Source organism: Lampetra fluviatilis, chromosome 2 (assembly GCF_964198595.1).
Source record: "Lampetra fluviatilis chromosome 2, kcLamFluv1.1, whole genome shotgun sequence".
Taxonomy (NCBI): Eukaryota; Metazoa; Chordata; class Hyperoartia; order Petromyzontiformes; family Petromyzontidae; genus Lampetra; species Lampetra fluviatilis.
This window is the reverse complement of record NC_136276.1, coordinates 12,604,382-12,629,694: the sequence shown is the minus strand read 5'-3', so window position 1 is coordinate 12,629,694 and position 25,313 is coordinate 12,604,382. Positions and strand designations below refer to the sequence as shown.

At 45.0% G+C, this 25,313-nt stretch overlaps 1 protein-coding gene across 3 annotated transcripts in view; it reads left to right on the top strand.

The window, feature by feature from the left end:
- LOC144942924 (sodium channel protein type 2 subunit alpha-like) overlaps positions 1 to 21,747 on the top strand; it is a 100,612-nt gene extending 78,865 nt beyond the window's left edge. For 2 of the 3 annotated variants that reach the window (XM_078869965.1, XM_078869955.1), the window contains exons 22-29: positions 851 to 1,024; positions 6,653 to 6,775; positions 9,746 to 10,027; positions 11,639 to 11,692; positions 13,161 to 13,298; positions 14,371 to 14,475; positions 15,660 to 15,930; positions 18,603 to 21,747. In XM_078869965.1, coding sequence (XP_078726091.1) covers positions 851 to 1,024; positions 6,653 to 6,775; positions 9,746 to 10,027; positions 11,639 to 11,692; positions 13,161 to 13,298; positions 14,371 to 14,475; positions 15,660 to 15,930; positions 18,603 to 19,825 — 2,370 coding nt within the window. In that variant the 3' untranslated portion in view covers positions 19,826 to 21,747. Of the gene's footprint in view, positions 1 to 850; positions 1,025 to 6,238; positions 6,362 to 6,652; positions 6,776 to 9,745; positions 10,028 to 11,638; positions 11,693 to 13,160; positions 13,299 to 14,370; positions 14,476 to 15,659; positions 15,931 to 18,602 lie in introns of all 3 variants that reach the window. The other variant, XM_078869972.1, reaches the window with a different exon arrangement.
- The last annotated feature ends 3,566 nt before the right edge of the window (positions 21,748 to 25,313 follow it).

Here is a 25,313-nt window from a genome sequence, read left to right as displayed (position 1 = left end):
GGGAGCTCTCGAGATGCCCTCTCGATGGAAAATTACCTCCACGCATACACAAGTAAAAATAGAACGTTACAATTGTAACAGAAAGTGAGTGGAGCGGCAGGATTCTGTGCTCGTTAGCGGTGTTGCGGCATTGAAGGCAGCTATGCTGGGCAGCATTCCATGGCTGGATTTTGCACAGAGAGGCACGAACAATTGCTCCTAAACCACTTAAATACTCGATCACAGCGGTATTTTCCTCCTTAATTTGTTTAGCATTTTCAGTCCGTACCTTTATCATTTTTAACAGTAACATATAACTGAATATGTAAAGTATATGAATTAAGATAAAAACGGTGCTGCATTTGGAATTCATAATTTAAATCACTGGCTCGTGATTGCCAGTGGGGATAGGCACCACCCAAGGCTTGTTTGAGCAGGCAGACAGTATGAACTGTTTTGTGTATGAAGAAGCAGTACCTACAGTGCGGACAATCGTGATCCACAATGAAAGTCAATTCGTAGCGTGCCAAAATATGGTTCCTTGATTATGTGTGAATTAACCTGCTTTCAGAGGTTTTCACCGTTGTGCTGTTTAGCTCTCCTTCGGATTGTCCTTGCGAGTTGTTCGCAATGATAGCCAACGTTTCCCTCTACATGATGGGAGCTTCCTCAGAGTTCCTAAATAACTCAGTTCCTGAAGAAGATCCTAGCACATGGAGCAAAACGTCGGACATCACTCTGAATGACACGCGGTGCAACTCGAAAACACCTCGGAGATAGCTAGAAAGACATATTTTTTATAAATTAATTTTAAAAAATGATGCCCACGATAAGCAACCACATTCGCTTTTTCTTGCTGTTGCTAACGCAGGCCTTTGAGGACATTTACATCGAGCAGAGGAAGACGATCAAGACAGTGCTGGAGTACGCTGACAAGGTCTTCACCTACATCTTCATCCTGGAGATGCTGCTCAAGTGGGTGGCCTATGGCTTCCAGAAGTACTTCACCAACGCGTGGTGCTGGCTTGACTTTCTCATCGTTGATGTGAGTACCTTCCCCTCGCCACTGCTCATCATCGTCATGTCCCCTCGTCATTCCCTGCTCAGGCCATGTCTTCAGATGATATGTCGGGTTGTAACCTCCAGGGATTAAAATACCAGGACGTATCACAGGAAGAAAAAAAATATTATAATATCTCGCAAAACCACCAGAAGGGAACACTTCATGCAAATGTGTTGTCTTGAGCGGTGTATTATTACGCAACTGACAAGAACAAGATGTTTTTACGTCCCGGGAAGACTTTCAGATGTTCCAGGACAGATACCTCAGAGTAAAAGATCCTGAGAAAACCAGTACAGGTGGCAACCTTTACAATTCGGTAAAAAAAAAAACGATTACAAGTAAATGTTGGTCCAATGAGCCATTACTGTTTTCCTGTGTTGCATTTGATCTTGGCCACATTGTTACATTTGGGGATCCCTCAATGTAGTGTCTTATCTGTACATTGTTCAGAGGTCGGGACGCCTGAATTTTTGTTTAGAATTTTAGTGCCAAAAAGCTTAAGCATGAAACAATGTATTTTTGTATCCAGCAAAGTCCAGCTAATTCCATTTTGAATGTTTTAGTCTGATCGAGAAATACCAGGATTCCTAGAGAAATCCCACACCGACTCAAACTGTACAACCTACGGACCTACTTGCTGCACTACCTCGTTTAGGTGATTTGCTGCCCCACACAGGTGGATGCACGAAATATGTTGCAGTCCACCACAATCTCTTTTTCCAAGGTGCTGCTATACTGTTTTACAAACATCGGCCACCACGCACGTGTAAGTTCAGAAGCCACGAAAAATCATCAGCCTTAATCAGGAGCATACGTTTTATAAGGACGCCAGTGGATTACCAAAATCTGGCAGATGAGAGAAGAACACAAAAAACACCGTGGAGGTTTCATATTTCCTTTGCCAGATGCTTTGTTCAGGTGAGCTGTCTGCACCTGGTTTCTGAAATATGAAAACCATGGTTTTCTCTCATTCTGTGGGGTCTCCACCCCAAAAAACATCCTAACAAAAGGCAATTAAATACACCACTCTGCTGGAAACGTATCATTTAGCCTTTGTTCATAAATGCTGACGGAGATTATTATGGACCTCTTCCCCTAAACCATGGCCTTTGTATGCTCGTGAGATGAATAGCAATGAACGTGATTAATAACCCTCAAAATGGCCACACAGCAGCCTGCGTGAGTCTTGCGTAATCTGCGTGCCAATGTTTATATTAAAGGCTTAATTGATATTGTTGTTTTAACCCAACCTTTAAAATGCATTGTAGGTCATCGTCGTGTCCCTTGCTTTCATAAACATAATGTAATTAATGTTTTACTTGAAAACTGAAGAGTTGTAGTATTTAATCAATCTAAAAGATATATTTTTTGACCAGCGATGGTTATTGGAATTGGTAGGGAGCTGCTGCATTGAAACGAATAAAGAAAAAAAATCAGAAAAGCGGTTGGGCAAGGAGATACATTCTCACCAATGCTATTTACAGCAGCATGAGGAGATATATTCTGAAAAATTATTGGGAGAAAAAAAAAGCATAAACATAAATGGAGAATGTAATGTTTAACCATCTTAGATTTGTTGACAGCAGTCATTACAACCAATCAAAGTGAAACACAGGAAATGACCGAAGAACTTAAGAAAGTAGGCTGTAAAGTCGGGCTAATATAAATATGAACGTGCAAGTTCACAAATAAAATGACTGATGGATGAACATTAATTGAAAATACAAGATAATATTTATGTCCAGGGTGATGATTGAAGTCATGTTGTGATCGAAATTAGATCAAGAGAAAACAGGTTGGAGTGTTTTTGGACCGCTGCATTTGATCATGGTTCATCAACACACCTGTACTCAAAGAATACAATTTGAAATCACAGGCCTATTACCAACTATAACAGATGGATCAGAAACATGGACATCGACAAAGAACATTAAATAAACGCTGAAAAGTGCACAGAGAAACGTGGAGAGGAGCGCACTATAGTGTGCACTTTTTAGCTTTTGTTACAATTTGGAACGAGCCCATGAGTACGACAACCCCAGAAGAAGATAGATTAAATCTGCCTCGAGATATACAGTCTTGTGACGTTGCAAGACTGAGGGATGCATTGGCATGGGTAAGCATTCATACAGTAATGGGAAGATCACGCTTTGTGAGCATTCATAATAAAGGAAATGCAGGTGTCAGTATAATGTGTAAACTATAAAAAAAAACATAATTTCCATTTTTTTCACAATTGGACCCGAAATCAAGCAGATAATTATGAAAGTGAGGGCAATTAGCGTTCATGCCGCCACACCCATTTAAATCAAAAGCATTTCCAGAGACCCGAACTCGTGTTGCCAATAAAAGACAGCATCATTCATTTTTGTAGCTGGCATGTTGCCATAAATTATTCTTTGATGTTAGCATGAGCATAAAGATTGTAATGACGGTTCTTAATGATCTCCTCCCCCTTCAACTCGAATAAAAACCCATGGCCCCAAAGAGAGTTCTGTAGCGGTTTAACTTAATTGAAACATTACCTTGGGCATCTAGAGTGATTAAGCTCTGTGCTGTTTGCTAGCACGAGTGCATCCCATCCTGTAAGCCACCACTAGCAAGCCTTGCGCTGAAAACGAGTACACGTGATTCCCATCTTGCAAGCCAGAACTAGTGAGCATTGTGGTGTGAGCCAGTACAAGTGATTCCCATCTTGTAAGTCAGCACGAGTGAGCCTTTCGCTGAAAGCCAGCAGAAGTGATTCCCATCCTGCAAGCCAGCGCAAGTGAGGCTTGCTCTGTGAGTTGGCGGGTGGGGTAGATGGAGGAGGGCGGCGTGGTGGAGTATGTGCGAGCCGATTGCCGCCATGGACGCTGGGATGGTGGCTGCCAGCGTGGGCTTCGCACGGCACCGTCATGCGGTGTTTGCGAAGCGTGGCGCAAATGTGGTTAAATGAGAACGCTGAGCATTAGTGACGGCCGCGCATCTGCGGTCTGCGTTACACAAGCGGCACCTCTCCTGTCACACGGCACCCCCGTCCATAAATATTTGATGCTCGCGTGCTCATTCATGGCAGCGGCTCACATTTTCATCGCAAATTACTTGTATAGCCAGGTGACGTCACCAGCCCTTGTTTTCCAGGATCATTTGCTTTTTGAGATAGCTCTCACGGGAAGTCTTTCGAGGACATTAATAGTCCCGGTTTTTGTCACTTGCATAGTAATACGCCGCTCACGATAATGCATTTATGTGTGGTTCTCCACTCTCCCGGTACTATGAGACATTCTTCTTCCAATGATATGTCTTGGTTTTTTGTACATCGATTTAAGTCCCATCACCCCCCGATTAGCACAGTTGGCTATGTACGGTGCGAAAAAAGTTCAACATACTCACACCCCTACGGGGTAAATACAATTAGTGCTACTTTACGTGCTGCCAGCAGTGGATGTCCTCTGGGAAACCTAGCCCCCGCCATAGGAACATGGAGTCACCGCTTCTGGCTCATGGCTGATGATTTGATTGGTATTGCTGTGACTCTCTCGTCTTGTCAGGCAGGCAGTTTGTCTTAACCTTAAATCCTGAGTCAATCATTTACATTACAAGACTAAAATAAGAATCCCAATTGGGGGCTTTATTGACAGTGGTGAATCATTATTATAATAATCAGAGATTGAAACCCCTTTGCCAATGTCACCTTTAAACCTGCCTTATAAGAAGCACACATGTAACAGGCTAACGTTGCTGGTAGGGTTGTAACTTCTGAGGTGCAAAACACTGGTGAATGCATCGTCTTGAAATGTGCATTATCATGCACCTAAACAACCGGGAATTTGAATGTCCTGGTAAGACTTACACATTTCCCAGGACAGCAGCTACCTCAACAAGGGGACGATCCTGAGAAAACTAGGACAAGGTGGATCTCTTGCAAACTATGGTCCTTCAGAGCATCTTCAGAGCCATCAAATCCTACAATTTGACTCGTTTATAAGACAGTGTTACTGACGAAGGTGGCGAGTTTTGTTTCTGTTTGCACCAAAATACACTGCGATTGGGATGATAACGAATGAACGTCATTGAAGAGAGCGGCTCGATCCAACTAATTCCTGACGGGGATAAATGCACCGGTGGGAGCTGGAATCAGCCAAGGGCTGCACACGACACAGTAGGTTTTCCTCAAGAGCCGAGCACCCCCGCGATGTGATGGAATATTCCAGCGTGTCCCCAGGAGCAGGGAACCCCGCCACGTGCTGCGGGAACGCTGCAGGTGACATTGACGCTTCTCCAGCAGGTTTTGACGAGAACATTTTGCGCCTCGTTCCCATAATACCGCACATCAACTAGTGAATGATTTAAATGTAGTAAAAGGTAAGTATGTTCCGGCTGTGTTTATGTTATTATATAATATTTTAATCATTTGCACCAAGTTGATCTGCAAATTCGATATGTTTTCCACGGCATCTGAATAACCGTAGAGGATTGACGTTGATTGATGGCGTAGTTGCATTGCGATAACCATACAGGGTGCTTCAGCGGCTCATAACCCTCATGCCACACTCTCAAACAAACGGATACATTATCGACGTTGTAAAACTACGTTTACATTATAAAATAGTGTAAGCACATGCAGCTGCAAAAATATGCTGTGTGCCTACATTACAAATTATGTTGTTCTTATTATTACCAAGAAGTCAGTTTCAACAGTGATAGAGGACAATGTTTCCATAGTTTTAACATGAAATATTCTGTGACGTTTTATCACCTTATTATTGATACTTCCATAAATGAATTATCACTGCATTGTGTAGGTAATAGAATTTAGAAAATGGTTTAGGGAGACTAAAAAGTATTGCAGCATAAACACATTCAGGTATCTTGGTGATCATGTAAGCTTGTGAAAATTGGGATGATACATTGATGTCATTGCATACGTTTTTTTTTTGAATGACCAGTTTGATCAAATTATTTGATTGCCGTATTATTTTAACCACTCTAGATCATGTCCTTGTCACTTGCTTGTCTTTTTATAATATACCTTTCGCTGTTTTTAAATGTGTATAATTATCAACCATTAAACGGTAGCATTAAAAGTATAATCGCGATAATCGATTGTTTTCTGATTCAACGTGTGACCTCGCCCTGTACAAAAGGCAATTTGACACCCTGCGACTTTAAAGAGTGAATAACCAACCCCGTCGTTCCATCCGTTCTGGACAGATCTCTATTGTTTCCCTCATGGCAACAGCCCTCGGTTATGATCAGCTCAGCGCAATAAAGTCCCTAAGGACCCTGCGTGCCCTGAGACCTCTGCGTGCGCTCTCCAGATTTGAAGGCATGAGGGTAAGCGCGTTCACGGACGACGACCACCGCCTCCTCCTCCTGCTGCCCCCGTCCCCCCGCGCGCGAGGCCCTGCTAATGCGTCTTGACGTGTCCGCTTCTCCCCGTAGGGCCGGCTGGCACACGACGCGGGTGGGTGGGTGGTTGGGGGGGGGTCCGTAACCCCGCTGCCCCCCTGAAATCCTGCTGGCGGTGACCCACTGGCCCCCCACTTGCGCCAGTGGCACTTGGGCGCGCCTAACACGCGCGCGCGCCTCTTTTTGCTTTGTCGCCCACACCCCTCCCCAATGTAGGTCTCTTTAGTCAGTCTCGTAGCTAATGCCATGGGCTACTCGGAACTGGGCGCCATTAAGTCCCTTAGGACGCTAAGAGCACTGAGGCCCTTGAGGGCCCTATCACGATTTGAAGGGATGAGGGTAAGAGTGCATAGGAAACAACCTTCATGCATGTTCACAACTTGGCATGCCAGAAAAAATGGATGTCTCCAAGCGCCAAATATAGCCGAATCCTCCATCTCCACCCCTCGTTCTCTTTCGATGCATCATAAATGAAGTGCTTGCTCTGCCGACCATCCTGCCCCCCCCTCCCCCCATCACATTTTCACCAACTCCAACCAAACTGCATAATGAGCTGAGCCTCAATTAGACTTCTCTCCCTCTGCCTCCCAGCATCCCGAGAGGGATGTGTGGGGGTAGGGGGATGGGTAATCTCCTGAGCGTCCCTGCTGTTCCACCCCAACCCAACACTCAAGACTACTACCTCTGATCTCACTCTCCAGAAACCAAATGACAGACCACCTTTGGCGGCGTAACATCGCCGCGTGAACGCATTATTTATTGGTTGGTTCTGGAGGGTGGGATTGGTATCTGAAGTTAGTTGCGAGGTTCGGGTGGAACAGACCATGGGTGCCTAGATGCGTGCAGTGTGTTGGGGGTGGCTCGGAGCTTTTTAGAATGAAACATATCTTCGACCTTGCATGGGACTTGAAGTGTGCATTTGGGTTCAGGTAAAGATAACCAAAACTTCCAATCTTTTGTGTTCTCCCCAAATTGAGATGCTCATTTCTCAGCATGGGACAATGGCGCATTTTATTTTTAAATTATTTTATAATTCATGTTTTGATACAAAGTTTAATGCCAACCAAACAAAGCCACTCGAAATTGATATGAATGGGTGCAGTTTCAGGTCGGAGGGAATTTCATAAGCATGGTGTTGTTTTGGTGTTGCTGGCATGCCTTCCTCGGTCTCCATATCCCTGGCATTTGAAATATTTACTGCTGCATGATACTTTGGCTGAGTCAAACACAATCGCGTGACACAATCGCGTATCGATACGTGACATTCCTCACGCATCGATACACGTGTGCCGCCGGCAAGGGGCTGGTCCGCGCGCGGTGAAATCGCCTTGAAATTAGCTCCCTGCTGCTAATCATCCTCTACTCGTTAGCACGTGCTAATATGCCACCGCAGTGCCTTCAGACTTAACATCTCAACGGCAGCTTCGCTTAATGGCTCCGTTGCGGACATGACCTAAAATGGTTTCCCGTTGCATGGAAACGTGACGGTGGTGGCGGCGTGGGGAGGGGGTATCAGAGACAACTCTCGCGTGCGGCGTCGACCCTCAGCGCCGTTGCCAACGTGCAGCCCCCCCCCCCCCCCCCACAGTAAAAGGACGGAGGTCAAAAATCAATGAATTCAATTCGTTTAAGGCATGCGTGTTGGGGGGGGGGTGACGCTTATAGAATGATGGTCGCACTCTCTCGTATGCAGCTCCCTCAAGGGCGGTCGTTATCGCCGTGCCTCTGTCCCACCGCCTACACGGACGCTCTCCGCATGTGGTGCGCCAATTTGGCTCTTCCCAATAACAGTGGATGAGGATGAGGAGGGAAAGCTACGTTGTTGGTTCGGCCATCGGGTTTTACCTGGTCGCTTTGAACATTCATTTCGCCCGATATGTTCCGATACAATTGTGATTAAAGACGAATTGGTAAATGCGCTGCAGGCAAATTAACAAGCAAATGGCTCATTAGACGCTAAATCCGATTACGAATCAAATGCATCATATAATCCACAGCTCTATAATTGTAATCCTTTAACCCTCTCATGCATAATGACCGACTTTTATGGGGGGGGGGGGGGCGGTGAAGTTGACATCGAACTAATATACTTGCATAAAACTCCCCAAATAAATTGCTTTTGCATGTAACAATTCATGCACGAGAGGGTTAAAGGCATGACAATGAACTGTTCCAAATAGAATATTTCAAAAGAATGGAAACCGCATGCCATATCACTCGTAGGTTACGTGCGCGTTGTTAGCGTTTGTGCGGTGCGTGCGAGTGCCGTGGCTGGTGATGCTACAAAACGACGGATCTGTTGCCTGCTCCACACCGCGAGTGAATGTGTACTTGGATGAGGGATGTGCCTTCTTTTATTTGGACTTTTGTTTATCACCGCACTCGTCCATCCCACTGCGGTTGAGCCATTTAAGTGAAAGTCCGCGAAGGAACAACTGACTTGTACGACTGCATTTCGCTGGGAATGTTTTGTCCATTGGCAAAATGTTTATCCAAATCTGTTTTCCTTGCATGCCTTGAAATGTCACGTCCTGCATTTCGTGACGGCTTTTTCTCTCCGGAAACTGCGTGTGCGCTGTTTCACGTGAGCACGGTGCGCAATGTTAAACAATTTGTTCTTAAAAGCAAAACGTAGTCGCAGCAATGTTTTATTTTACTCACATTTTACTCCCAAGTAGTCACCGAGCTGCCAGAGTATTTTGCCATCAGCGTAGGACTACACGCATAATGATGAATAAGTCTACTCAGTACGTTAGGAAAAGTTAACCAGATATTTAAACCATCAAGTCTTTACTGGGAAACAAATTTGCTGAGAGAGTAATTCGTGGGTGACGGGGGGGGGGGGGGAAATTACATCCAAGTGGGAGATATTTAAATTAGCTTTTTATTTTACTTCAAACCAACAGATATCAGAATCGTTATTTATCTTGGAGAATCCAATGAGTTATCTCAGAAAGTTACAACAATAATATTCAATCCTATTTTTGATAGATACACCCAAACACATATATCCATAAATGTTTAAAACCCAACTTATACTTTTTGTTTCCATCGCTTGGACTGTCGCGTCCTATTTCTACGTTACATCTATTTTATTGACGTTTCCTACGCTGCCTGTAATAGGTTCACTATTTGCTCTTTTCCGTTGCTGGTCAGACCCTAGATTGGTAGACGCACACCATTCGCTCGTAGGACTAAAGTGGCGGTGGTCGCTAAAAGGTTACGGGCTGCCGTAGAGGCTTAGCGTGGCCGGCGCGAGTCCCACCCGCACGGCCTCCACCAACGTGACCTCTCCCCTGCCCACGGCAGGTGGTGGTGAACGCGCTCGTGGGCGCCATCCCCTCCATCATGAACGTGCTGCTCGTGTGCCTCATCTTTTGGCTCATCTTCAGCATCATGGGCGTCAACCTGTTCTCGGGGAAGTACTACTACTGCCTCAACAAGACGGACGGCCAGCGCTTGCCCATCTCCATCGTTGACAACTACAGCATGTGCATCGCGCTCAATGACACCACCAACGAGACGCTGTGGAAGAACGTTAAGGTCAATTTCGACAACGTTGGCATCGGTTATCTCTCCCTGCTGCAAGTCGTAAGTGCCCGTGACGTGGCTGTCGATGGGTTGTGCAGTGTTTTTCTGTCTGCTGTTTATTCTGTTTTCGCTTCTCCCTCGAAAAACTGATTTCGTGAGTTCCGTGCCAAGCCACGTAGCAGGAAAAGTCAAAACGTCTCCCTGCTCAAATGAGCAGTGGGGCAGGCACTCATCTCGATCAGTGGCCCAGAGTCAGTTGCAGAAATTCCACTTTCCTATGGTGAGGGTCAGTCTCTCTATAAGATGAGCACAGTTTACATCACACAACTAGATAGTTATTTTATTGATACTAAATGAATGATGACTTTAGTTAACCGCTTGCCTGGATTTTAACTCGCGAGATTTTGCAAAAATTATAAATCGGTCACTATATCAGTGACCCCGTGGACCCTGAAAAAATTAAACGTACGACACGTAAAGGCATGCTGAGAGCTGTGATATGCGAGCAAAGTGAGAGTATTCATAATCAACGTTTTTGGGTTTAGATCGCGTTATTTATAAATGTGTCGCAACCCTCCACCACCTGACACGGCCAATCAGTAAAAAAGTGTCACGTTGACAAAAGACAAATAGTTCACTACTTTAGCCCACCGGTGTGTTGAAGCGTGAAACCACAACATTTACAATTTTTGAGTACGACGTTTCGCCTTAATTGCCCGAATGGCGAATTGCCCGATGATGCTGGATGCAATTACCAGCGAAACGTCGTACTCAAAAATTGTAAATGTTGTGGTTTCACGCTTCAACACACCGGTGGGCTAAAGCAGTGACCTATTTGTCTTTTGTCAACGTGACACTTTTTTACTGATTGGCCGTGTCGGGTGGTGGAGGGTTACGACACATTTTTAAATCACGCGATCTAAACCCAAAAACGTTGATTATGAATATTGGTCGCGAAAGCCTGCTACGTGTCACACCAAAGTGAGAGTAGTCTGTGGTGAGCACCCTCGCTCCTAAACTCTTCACTGTACGACGCACATGGCAGGGCTTACATGGGATCCCTGACTGACCTCATGAGACACGGCCAAGTGAAATAAAAAAAACAACACATTAAGATCATGGTGCAGTTGAGGTCACGTTTGGTGAAGTGACACGCGATGAAATTTCCTTCAATTGACTTTGAGATGGCATCATCCAAAATAAGAGGAACCAGCAGAAGCCAATCATAAATCACCGTTGCTGTATGCGTCATAACCGGCTTAAAGAACCACGAAGAAGAAGGTTCGTCTTGATGGAGAATGCTCACAATGTGCCCAGCGAATGTTATTGACGACCTCAAATGTTGTCCTCGGTAACCTGTAAGCTCGAATAAGCCATTGGGAATGCTCACTGGGGGCCTCGGCACCCAAACAGGATATTTGTCATCTAGTCAACATTAATCAGATTTAGAATCGCATAATTTGGCGCCAGTTGAGGGACTTACCGATCGCCGATCAATGCTCTCAGAACAATAAGCTCACCTCCGCACAATACACTTTTAAAACGTAGTTCGTGTTCCATTTCCTGACGTCTCATGGGCGAGCCTAATGGGTGGCGGGGGGGGGGTACTCCCACTTTATAAATGCGACGCGCGTCATGTTTAATGCAACATTTGTGTTTTTTCCCCCACAGGCCACATTTAAGGGCTGGATGGATATCATGTACGCAGCAGTGGATTCCCGTGACGTGAGTGATGACGTGTTGTTAGTGATGACGAGATTTGATGACGCGATGCGAGTGATGACGCGATGTGATGGCGTGATGCGAGTGATGACGTGTTGACGTGATGCGAGTGATGACGTGATGACGCGATGCGAGTGATGGCGTGATGTGAGTGATGACGTGATGTGAGTGATGGCGCGATGTGAGTGATGACGCGATGTGAGTGATGACGTGCGAGTGATGACGTGTGTGAGTGATGACGTCATGTGAGTGATGACGTCATATGAGTGATGCGAGTGACGACGCGATGCGAGTGATGGCGTGCGCTCCGTTGTTACGTCTCTGGAGATCTGTTGTGAAATACACGAGCTTCAGCGAGTCATCTTGCTCGTATTGCAGCACGGGCAGTGACTTAGACAAAGCGATATTTTGCTTGACAAGGGTTAATGTCATAGTTGTACCTCATTACTCAGCTGCTGCTCTTATATAAGAAAATGTAATCATGGCATGATAACGTAAAGATGCATTTAGTATGATAAGTATGTGTGGGTTTAGCACAAGCAGAGGGATACAAATGATCAAAGGCAACAAATGTAAAGAACAAGCATAATTATTCACCTTGGAGTGGTGGCACAGTGGTTCGCACACCACCGTATGAACCCGCTAACCTGAATATTATTCCTGGCCATGGCTAACTTTGGAGGCGAGTGACATCTGAACCCAGTCCTTGCCTCCAAGCCACCCCCCTTCACCAAACCTGCACTGTCCGGCATGATGAAGTATGGTCAAATAACCCCCAAAGCAGTGTGAAGAGGCCTTCATCAAGCAGTGAACCCACAAAGGGCTGTAAATTATAATTGATAGAGTCAGTACATTGGTACCATGCGATTAAAGATATGACTGTATTGTGCAACTGCCATTCGTGGCTTGAAGGCTCGCACACACTGCATCACAGTGTGGATGGCCCACATTCAATACCCGGTGGTAGACAACACAAGTGGCATTTGGTATCTCAACCTGACATGAGCCTTATTTGTGAGAAAAAAAAACCAGTTGAGCATATTCATAATCATTTCACATTTCATACTGCAGTTAAACAAGCAAATCACATCTCAAAGGGTGCAAAGACAATACAGGTACCTTTTTCAAAAATGTTTAAACATGAATAAGGAAGTTCCAATGCTAATAGAGGTGGTGGAGGACTCGTGCCAAACATGGGGTAGTAAATTGGAGTGTGCAACAGAGCATCCGTCAGAGTATTCACCATGGAAAATCTCTCTGATGAGTGCCCCAAAAGGTCTAGGGGTCATGGGGTACCAGTTTTTGAGTCCTGGGGCCTTGGGTTCTAAAATCAGGGATCCTGGGTCCAGGATCCCAGTTTTAGTACCGACCCTGAGGTGTCGGTCAAACAATGAGTGCCTGGCGCAATGTGCAATGTGGTTAACATCACCACTGTTTGTAATGTGCCGTTGTGTATCTCTATGATGAACAGGTAAAGGATCAGCCGTCCTACGAGATCAACCTTTACATGTACCTCTACTTCGTCATCTTTATTATCTTCGGCTCATTTTTCACTCTCAATCTCTTCATCGGTGTCATCATCGACAACTTCAACCAGCAAAAGAAAAAGATAAGTGCCACGCAGTGCCGCGTAGCGAGAGTTGCTCACCACGTTGCTTTATCATCGGTACACGTTGCCTGTGTCCATCACAGAGAGACAGATACGTTTGTTTAAGTAAAAATATAACCGAAGTGTCATGTGTGCATTCCACTAATTAGGAAATGGACTGAAATTGAAATAAATCTCAGGATAAGTTGCTTGGTTTAAATGTGACGCATTTGTATGAATATCTGTTCAACTTCTTTCGCACCGTACATAGCTAAACGTGTTAATCGGTTGGCTTCTCATGGTTGCCATACATCGTATGAGAAAATGTATGAGTATTATATGCCCCATCATATAATGAACCTTTAATTTAGCAAATGCAATGTCATAGTTGTAAACACAAAAAGTGGATTTTGAAATGTGGTTGTTGGAATGTGATGAGTTCAACATAAAATTAATCGTCTCATACTTTGTTGTGCAGTATTTGAGATTTTAAATCATCCTTCCTGTCTACGATTTTTTCTTTCACATTACTGTGATTTTTATAAATCAAGGTAAATTTTTTAATCTTCACAGTGTATTCTTGAGTAGTTGCGTGATTCATTCGTAAGACTCATTTGCAACAAAAATCAGCATTTAGTCCATGAGCCCAGACCAGATTTTTCACTTGTGGATTCCACAAGAGATCGCATTTCTAACTGTGGCAAGTAACAGTGAATTATCTGATAATGGTTTGAAATGGGTGGGTTATTAAATTACTCACGTATAAGCCATATCAATAATAGGTACTTCTAAAGTTGTGGTATCTTAGGTAGTACCCACATCTAACATGGCCCTCGGACTTATTGGGTCGTGTAGATAATTATATTAAAGTCTGATGGAAAGTGTGACGGAACTGGAGTACCCTAAGGAAATCCATGCATGTGAAAGGAAAAATACTCAAAAATCTATACAGGTGCATTGATTTATCCTTATTGTTGTACTGCGTTTTCTTTTACATGACTGTTTAGATTATTCATTGGTGGTATTTTGGGCTGCACAACAGGATGAGAAGCAGAGAGCGAGGTTGTAACCAGTTTTGTATTTGCCACTTTACTTTGGAGGGGAGGACATCTTCATGACAGAAGAGCAGAAGAAGTTCCACAATGCCATGAAGAAGCTGGGCTCGAAAAAACCACAGAAGCCCATTCCGAGACCTGGGGTGAGAACACCGGAACATCGCAACACTCCATGGTCTCCCTTACCCCCCCCCCACCCCCCCGTGTGCCTTTTTAAGCAGCTAATTTGTGGAATTTGTTCTCGACGAGTCTCAGTATATTACACCACAAGCAGTGTTCATGGCCACCATGTCAATGTCTATGAGAGAATTGAAATGGCAAATATTCACCCGGTGGGCTTTCTGGATTCTGAGGTGGGACCCAGTTAATAGGCCATGCCCCACTTTGGCTGCCACTATTTAACATGAATACAATAAGCTTGAATGTTCACGCCAAGGAATCAATTATCAGAGCATGATAATTATCAGAGCATCTTTGTTTGCATGTTCACCACAAGTATGTGTGGTTAATACAGACTTGATTCCTTGCAAAATGTTTATATTTGGTGTTTGAACATCTTAACACCTGTTCTATTGCCAGAAAGGGTAAAATCTATTCTTATTTTTTCATAGTATGTAATCTGTTGCATTTTTTTCACGTATAAATCTGATAAATGTAATGTTTAAATAATTGGATTAAATCAATATATATATCTCACGGCAACTTTTCTCACTTTAAACGATACGCTGGATGTGCAACACAATCAAAATTATGATATAAAGAGAGACAAGTGAGAACAGGTTGGAGTGCTTTTGGAAAAGTGAACTTAAAAATGAAATCTATCATACCACTATGCCTTAAGAAGAAACGTTTTAAATCGGTCTATATTACATGCTATACCATATGGAACAGAAACATAGAAAATTGCCATAAAAACATGGAACAGCTAAAAATGCCCACCAAGAAGCATGGAGAGATGCATGCTTGCAATTACACTGAGCGACAAAACGAAGAACACATTGATCAGAAAACATATGTAAGTTAGACACCCTATTGACTGCTCGGGAAAATACGTGGCCTTGGGCAGGACACATCGTTAGAAGGGCTGATGGCCAGTGGCCAAAGATGCAAGGATGACATGGCAGCTCAAGTATAAAATGTTGCCAAGAGGACGTGCTCGGTGGTAATGGAACCATGAATCAGCTCATGTGGACTGTGGCATCGTATGACTGGGGAGTGGTGACAACATTACGAGGCCTTCATTCAACAGTTATCGACAACGGCTGATGATGATGATGACAATCCATACTCTCTTTTGTGATAAGCACTCCTATGTTTCATTGTGCAGAACAAACTCCAGGGAATGGTCTTCGACTTTGTGACGAAGCAAGTATTTGACATCCTCATCATGATCCTCATCTGCCTGAACATGGTGACCATGATGGTGGAAACCGACAACCAGAGCATCGAGATGGAGAATATCCTCTTCAGTGTCAACCTCGTCTTCATCGTCGTCTTCACAGGGGAGTGCGTGCTCAAGATGCTCGCTCTTCGGCAGTACTACTTCACTATCGGATGGAACATCTTCGACTTTGTGGTTGTCATCCTCTCCATAGTCGGTATGTAGTTGTGTGCGTGTGCGTGCGTACGGGCGCGCTCAGGCTGCAAAATTATCCCACGCTGCACTCGCTTTTGCTGCGACCGCTGTCGTTACATTTGGGCAAGGCCCTCAAATATTTCCACACCTGGCACACCACATCCAGTATATGCCTCTTGTTATGGCAGTGTATGTATGTTGAACTTCTTTTGCACCTTATGTAGCCAACTGGGCTAATCGGAGGAACGGAGGAAGGACAACAAACTAAGCACAAAGAGCAGTTCTAAAGAAGTGGCTACGAGTCAAGTGCCCTACTCCAGTCTTACCAGTTACCCGGAAACGATTAATTGAATGCCCTACATGTAATAACAGAATGCAGTTGTTGAATAGCGTGCGTGAAGTTTGCTCATTTATGATTAATGCAAATGACAACGTTACATTTAGGCCAAGAGAGCAACTGAAATGGTACGAGGCAGAAAACAGCAACAATGCAAACGAGGCGGCCAAAAAAACTACACAAAGAACGAATATTCTATTAAAAGTTTGATCCCAAATTGTGACAAATCACCAAATCGCTAGGGATGGGGAATCATTACATACCTACTACATATCATGGCTCACCAGCATTAAAGAACATGCATCGCAGGAGCAGTGTGAATGTATCATCAGTGGTTGTACCATTTGTGTTGTTTTCATTTATGATTGCACTGCGGATTCCCTCACCTTCTTTACGTGTAGGCCTCAAGACCTCCTCAGCCTTTCGTTATCACTGCGAAAAACTTGCTCATTTCCACCACCCCTTTCCCTGGTGTGCATCACCCTTCTTTCTATTCTCTCTTTATATTTCACCCCTTGAATCTATTTCACTGGTCAACAAAAAAAACAAAATAATTTCTGGCCTGCACTTTTGCAGCTGTTTTAGACTAATTGCAGGGTGCTGATTCCAAATCTGATCTCAGATTTGCTCTATCACATCTCATTTTATGCTATCGGCATACCCCATTTTCATTGATTTTACCCGAAATTAACTCTGTCAGTTATGATTGCAAGTTGTTGCGAGTCAGTGACTGCTTTAGTGTTAAAATATGGTGCTGTATTTTTAGGATAGTATGTTATAATATCCTTTTATGTAGATATCCACATTTATTTAATATTTTTCTTCTGAAGTTTTTATTGAAAATGCAATATTTGATATCTCAAAAACCTGATGTGATATCTCAAAAACCTGATGCCAGATTTGGAATCAGCACCCCAAAATTACCTTAAAACCGTTGGAATACCTTATGCCAGAAAAGTGTGTTGACCAGTGAATTTTCTTTTCTTCCCTCGTCATTTCTTTGCAGACCATACCCAGATATCCTTCTCCTTCCCTTAATTTACTCCCGTGACTTGTCCTCTCCTCCTGTCTGATGGCCATCAAATCCTGGATGGCGCTTCACTCCCTCTCTCTCTCAATCTCTCCGAAACATCAATCATTTTATCCCAACCATCTCTTTCCCTCCTCTCTCTCTCCCCCACTCCTGTTTCCTCTACCCTCAACCTTGATGTCACCTTTGACCCTTCCCTCACGTTTTCCACCCACATCTCCACTCCTACTACTTGCAGCTGCTGCTTCCATCTGTTCAACATCAGGAAAATCTGCCCTCTCAGTTCAATGTCTGCCACTAATCTCCTGGTTCATTCCCTGATCTTTACCCACCTGCACTACTGTAATTCTCCTCTTCTTGGTCTCCCTACCTCTGCTCTCAGTCCCCTCCAACAAATTAAAAATGCTTCTGTACGAGTTACTTTCGATGTCACCTTTAATTCTCACGCTTCGCCTTTCGTCCTTCACCTTCACTTGCTTCACATTTACTACCGCTGTCTTTACCTGACGCTCATCTTTAAATCTCTTCACGGCCTTAACCCCACCTTATTGTGCCTCTCTAATCTCCTTCCATGTGCCCCTCTCATCCTCTCCGTTTCCAATCTTCTCCCTATCTCTCTCTCTCTCTCTGTCCCTCCTCCTCGTGCCAAATCCCGTTTCGGTCATTCTCCCTCCTTTCACCCCTCCACTGGAATAAAGTTCCCTTTTAACAGTAAGCAGTCCCCCTCTTTAACCTCCTTCCATTCCTCACTTAAAGCTCACCTCTATTGCCCATTCTCTTCCTCATCTGTCCCCTTGCTACTCCACTCCTTCCTGTCCCTCCTCATCCTTTTCGCGATCCCTGAGTACCCGAAATCGCCGTCACTCATTCCTCAATCCTTGTACGCCCATGTCAACTACATCATCCCATTCCTCCCAGTCTGTCATCGTTTTGCAAGCTATGTCGAGCGCCCTGAGTGAAGGTGCTCTATAAATATAAATTAGATTCGATTTCAAATCCAAATTGTATTCGTGTAATGCAGTTTCAACTCACTGCTTTCATTTAGGAATTTGAGAGAGCCCATTCATATTGCGATTTAGGTGATCATAAAATGAATAATTTCACTGTACTTATTATTTTCTTTATTTTAATTGCAGAAAAATTTCACCAGCACACATTATAGCCCACTGTTGCGAATTATACCATGGGGGCTTTCGTATCCACTTTAAATGCTGACCACTCAGCTGTCTATCTGCCTCGTAATTATGTAAATGCAATGCCTAGCATTAATATTAAACCGGTGACTTTTATGAACACACGTGATCTTTGTGTTGTGCGTGCAATGCAGGCATCATGCTGGCAGATATGATCCAGAAATATTTTGTGTCGCCAACACTTTTCCGAGTTATCCGCTTAGCCCGGATTGGACGAATCCTACGTCTCATCCGAGGTGCCAAGGGAATCCGTACGCTGCTCTTTGCCCTCATGATGTCCCTCCCCGCCCTCTTCAACATTGGCCTCTTGCTATTTCTCGTCATGTTCATCTACTCTATCTTCGGCATGTCCAACTTCGCCTATGTGAAAAAGGAGTCCGGCATTGACGACATGTTTAACTTTGAGACATTTGGCAACAGCATGATCTGCCTATTTCAAATCACCACTTCAGCTGGCTGGGATGGTCTCCTCGCCCCGATCCTGAACAGCGGTGTCCCGGACTGTGACCCTGAAATTGAGCACCCAGGCAGCCTGGTTAAGGGCGACTGTGGGAACCCCATGGTCGGGATTATATTTTTCGTCAGCTACATCATCATCTCTTTCCTGGTTGTGGTCAACATGTACATCGCCATCATCCTCGAGAACTTCAGCGTTGCCACGGAGGAGAGTTCAGAGCCATTGAGCGAAGATGACTTCGAGATGTTCTATGAAATCTGGGAGAAGTTCGACCCAGATGCCACCCAGTTCATCGCCTGGGAGAGGTTGCCAGACTTTGCCGATGCCTTAGAGGAGCCGCTCAGAGTTCCCAAACCAAACAAGATCAAGCTGATTGCGATGGATCTGCCCATGGTGATTAACGATAGGATCCACTGCCTGGACATCTTGTTCGCGTTCACGAAACGTGTGCTGGGTGAGGGCGCCGGCATGGATGCGCTCAAGACCCAGATGGAGGACCGCTTCATGGCGGCCAACCCCTCCAAGACTTCGTACGAGCCCATCACCACCACACTGCGGCGCAAGCAGGAGGAGGTGGCTGTGCGCGTGATACAGCGCGCATACAGGCGCCACATCTTGCACCGGTCCCTCAAGCAGGCTTCCTACATCTACCGGCACCGAAAGAGCGACGGAAACATCCTGGAGGAGGAAGCGCCCGAGAAGGACGGGCTCATCGCAAGGAACATGCACGCCAACTTCTCCACCGACTGCGAGAACGGTGACTCCTCCACCATTACTCCCCCGCCTTCATTTGAAAGCTTGGAAATAATGGATAACACAAACAAGCACGGTGGATACAACGATGAGGACCCCAAGGAGAGGGACATCGAAGGGAAGGACATTCGTGAATCGATAGTATAGTGAACTTAATCGGTCACCCAAGCAGCTAGTGAAGGTTTACACCGTCGGGATCCTACGCTCGTGAACTGAAGGTTTAACGTGTACTTCGTGCATCATAGACACACCGCAGAACAAATGCCAAACAGACCTGTCGGGGCACGGGTCGAGCAGACCCCATGACAGACATCCCGCCTCAACACGGAGGAACTAGTGGTGGTGAAACAGCCCGTCAAGACTGCCGCCGGGAGAGGAGGCCCAACCCAGCAGTGCCGTGGTGCTCCCTGGAAGGACACACGTCCACGAGATGGAGGGAGGGGAGCCCCTCAGCCTGTATTCATTCTGATGAAGGAAAGTGAATGCATACATCATCAAATGCATTTCTGCGGAAAGAAATACACGATGCGTTTATTGTCACCAACATTGTAGTTCATTCATCAGAACTTTAGCACGAACAAACGCAAGCATGCTAAAGTAATGTTGTGTACACTGCAATGTTCCTGTTTGGTTTTATGTTTTCAGGTTAAACTTGACTTTATGTTATCAAGTGTTGGTGTTTACGTTATAAACGTATTTAAGTTGCACTTTCAAATCCAGCTTCTTAGTTCCGTGTATATTTTTTATTTATTGTCACCAATTGGGCTGGGTGATGGGAATTCCATTTCGGTTCCTCGAAGCGGTTTGAGTGTCTTTACTGCATCGGTATGTGACAATTTACGGAAGTCTTGCCGGTTCACTATCTGCCGTACGAACGGAACGTGGGAGAGAAGCCACAAAGCTGAATTCACAAACACACACAGCAGTGCTCCTGAAAAGTGCTTTGCCTTTGACTCCCCAGCCCCACACGTCGTGTGAGATGCAGTAGTTGTGTTTAGAGGTACCGTGAGTTTTGCATGTTGCAAAGGCCTTGAGCTGTTAGTTCACCTTAAGCAGTTCTGCATTGAGAAAAACAAAAAAAGCTTGAATGTGCACGGCTGTGAAGTGCAGCTCAGTGCCGTGCTTGTCGGTGTGCTGTTTCTCTGCACACGTACCCCGTCCTCTGCCGCTGTCTCAATAGGAACCTTTTTTTTTCAGTTTCAGGAAATCGGAAGCTTCCCCCCCTCCCCCCTCCTTGCGAAGTGTCAACCATCAAGCGACGCTATTGTGCAAATATTTTGGTTTATTATTTTGTATAAAAATGCAATGGTTCGTATACTCCATCAGTCATCGGCATGTCATGATCAGGCAGTGAGATTTTTGTGCTCTGTCACAGCTGTTCTCAGTGGGTTATTAAAAAAAATTAAAGATTAAAAAAGGTGAATTTTGTTATGGTATATTTCCATTTCGATGTTTCAATAGGTGCGACCTACTTTTGATGCATGCTTTCGCTGATGTATCTATTTTTTGCACATTGAAGCCATACGTTATTGACAGCCGAGCAATGTGCATTTTACGTGCACACGCCAATTCTGCGGAATATTGACAGAACACGTGTCATTATTTTACACTGGTTTAGTAAAATTGTACATTTTTATCTACAGTTTTATTTTATGCATAGGTCTTTTTACCAGTACATTATAAATAATGTAAAATATAATTTTAAATGTGTCAGCATTTAATTTGTAAATACAGAAGCATATCTATTAAAGCTATTGGAACGCTCCATCAATATGTCTCGATGTTCTAATGTGTATGGCCTTTAAAAAAACGTTGGATTTTTTAATAATGCAAAAGTTATGCTCGTGAGAAGCGGTTCTCTGAGGACAATTGTGTTCCACCGCCGTACGATGAACATTTTTCGCCGCTTTTCGTTTGAGCTCTGCTGCTAAACCTGTGATGTGCAGTCAACCCAGGGTGCGTACGCAAGCAGGGCCAGCATGCGCCTGGGCTGGGCTGCCAAGTTCGGCTTGGATCTCAGATGTGTTCAGTGTGGAGATATAAAACAAAAACATGTTTCATAAATTTTACCTGATAATTGTTGATGTGTTTGTGATCTGCATGCAGAGCTATACCTTTCTACAATGGCAGTTACAGTTCATCTCCCACCGATGCAAAATTTATATATTTTATTTTACGACACCAAAGAGATGATCACTGTAGGCCTCCACCACATGTGAACTGCTCACCCGGCCAGCGTGGGCCCCTGGAGGGCCACTACGGACGCTGCTTTTTGTATTGGTAAGCAGCTCCATGCAGTGAGATACCGTTAAGCAACATTCCACGTTCAAAACGCCAGCACGCTGCCGTTCACTCCCTTGTGAGTTTATGGAGGAGCACCCTGAAGCATGTGCTTACTTTAGATTGCATTTGGTCCCTGTCAGTGGAATATCGAATTTTTACTTCCGGCCCAGGAGTACCAAAGGAGACGAGCACCATCCAGCCTTCAATTGAGGATGAGGATGCATTTTTTGACATTTATTTTTTAAATCACAGCAGGGATGGATTTTACATCTTGTAGTGCATTACATCATGCACAGATGTTAGTCTATTTTAATATTTTTGTTTTCACGTGAGGGTAACCCTAAAAAAGATCAATATGTAAATCATTGTGCTTCATGTCCAGTGGGATCGGAACGATGAACACCCCAGATACTAAAGTGCACCCGTTGATGATTCCGGAGAGAGCGAGACGTGCCATAAATCCCTGCAAGGCTAAGCACGTGTCATCGTCAGTCACATGAGAACTCCACACGTTATTAAGGCACAAACGCATTGGTCACGAGAACCACCATGCGTGCTGCACAGGCACCGTGGCCAGGACGCCACAGTGTAGGAACCGAGGGGAGGCGTTCAGGGCAATTTCACATCTACTATGTCGGCTCCTGCCACAAACGCAGCACGCAAAGCTTCCCTGCCAGGCTATCACTCTGTCCTCCCTCCTGCCCTGCCCTCCCACCTCCTCTCGCACCCCCTGGGACATGTTAATGCTGGCTGGCACTTCCTTACATGAAGTCAAAAAGCACGGTGTGGTAATGTTACTAAGTGCACAAGATTTAGGCCCCATTACCCTTGTACGTGAGCCAATGAAGGGATGTGAATGTGACCTTGATTTTTGGAAAACAGCAGCCCTTTGGGAAGATACCCACGCGGTAACGTGATACGTAGTCAAACACTCTCGAAACATTTTTGGATTACCATCCTGGCATAGTCACTAATCAAAAAATACCAGCCCACGTCAATGCAATTCCATCCACCCAAGCTCCAGTATAGCCCACTCGTTGATCGAATCGTCATGCCGTGCACAAATGCAACACACTGCGCCTTGCCAGGTTTTGTCATCTTCTAACGAGGTTCCAAGGTGGCTGGCTATAGACTAATAAGGCTGCAGAAAACGAAAGCACACTGCAGCTGCAGCAGCAGCAAGCTTCCAAGGAGCGCGCTGTCAGTCGACAAGACCGCCAGTCCAGCGGGAAGGCTTACGGGTGTGTTGACGCTTTATCCTGGAGGAAAAGAAAAACAAGTAGCTGGGCTCGGGCTTGTAGAAACATAGAATTAGGAGTATGTTTTTGGCTGCCTCTCACGGCTAAAGGCTGCACAGTGATCGAGTCACGCATGAGTTGTTAGTCAAGGGTTGAAGCTGCCCTCCTAAGCACGCATTCCAGACATAGAGTAGTAATGACGCAACACAGCATTATAGCTACTTGGTTGTGATGGTGTTGTTTATGGGGATAAATTAAGATGTTTTAAAGCAACGTGAACAGCTCACGGTCCTTGCTTGCACTGCTGGTGAATGTCTCACGAAGTTTTGTAGAAGCACATTGACGACACTTTACTGGGCTCAGCCAAAATGCGGTATTAACGAAAAGCTTAAATACGGATACATTATATACCAATTGATTTATAATCTCACACACACACAAGTGTATAATTCTGACCTCGTGCTGCTTAATAACAGTACTTGTTATTTTAATTGCATTATCGACAGCTTCTACTGTATTTTAATGACTAAAAGACATTTAAAATAGGCGTGATAAATGCAGAATTTATAGATGTTGCACATGTATGTTTTTTATTACAAATAAAAATTTATTGTGGTAAGGTCTATGGTACTGTACACATAATTTCCATTAACAAATTTATACATTTTTGTTAATATATCAACCCAAAAAAACCTAAAAAGCTATGTCAATTGCCCAAATGTATATTAAATATATATTTCCATCGGTACACGAAATACCGTTGAATGTTCTGACTGAAATAAGCGTCCACAAATCCACAGTAATGTACCACACGTACACATATACGAGAGAGTTTGGCGGATGCTGTTTAATCTCAATGGGGCTTTGGTCAAAACACACACGGACAAGACAACCCCCCACCCCCTTCCCCTGTGTGCCCGGTCTAGCATCGAGGTTGCAGCAATGCCTCCCATTTCCATGCTAATTGCATTCAAGGCGCTGTTCTGCTGCTGCTGCTGCTGCTTCTTCCTCGCTCCTGGCCACCGCACGGCCTTGTGAGACACCAGCACGGGTAATACAGAGGGCCGGAGCTCAGCTGCTGGATTTCGATTTTCCATGTGTTAAATTCGTTTCGATACCCCCATTCAAATGGACGCAGTGTGACGGAACAAGAGCACCCAAAATTAGGCGCCTTTTACGGATCGAGCGCGTGCTGCCTGAATCATTCTCGAAGCGGACTTTGCGAACATCCCGACACATTTCTCAGGCGCACGCGTGTGGCACACGTGTGATGATACATGGCAAATGGTATCTCCACCATGCGCTCATGATATCTCATTTCCAAGCGGGGTCATGACATTGTTGGGTGTACAGTGCGTAATTGCGGCCAATGCCCACCCCCTCCAGCCAGCCTTCTGACTGTCATCCCTGTCCTCCATTAGCTTCCTATTTAAATCAGCAGCTGGCTTCTGTGCGCTCTCCATCACTATTTGTAACACTCGCCCCCCCGTCAAGATATTAATGCACATGGTATGCACAATTAAACCACAGCCGGTCCTGTCCCCGTCGCTGTTATGCGATCCCGCAGAGAAGCCCGCAGTGCGTGCGGGAGGAGTTGCTCATCACGCTGCGCGGGGTGGCACCGGGGTCTGGGTCACTGGCAGTGGATTGCGGTGCCCAGCATCCGATCTGCATGCGTCGTATTCCCATTTTAAAACAAGGCTCCCCCGGACCCCGAGGCTCAAGGCGCTGTGTTTGACATTACGGGAGGGTCCACATGAGAGCCCTGATAGAGAGCCCTCAACGGATGGAGGATACCGCCGGCACAATGAACGTGTCGGAGAAACACCCATTGATTGGACACGGTGCAGCGACAGGCCATGTTGAAGTCGACAACACAAACAACAAAAATCACCACGTTCGTCATTGACGCTGCCTTGTGAAACACAACAGGCACTTCTTTGGAGCAGAGACAGGGCACGGAGGGTTCGACCGATTTTATTCTCGGAGGTGGGACTTTACAAGCAATATTTATTTATACTGGAAGAATCCGATGGTCTAAAAAGCTCTTTTTTCACAGATGTGACAGGGGGTGGGGGGGGCTGAGAAAAATAGGAAAATGTAATATTGTTCTT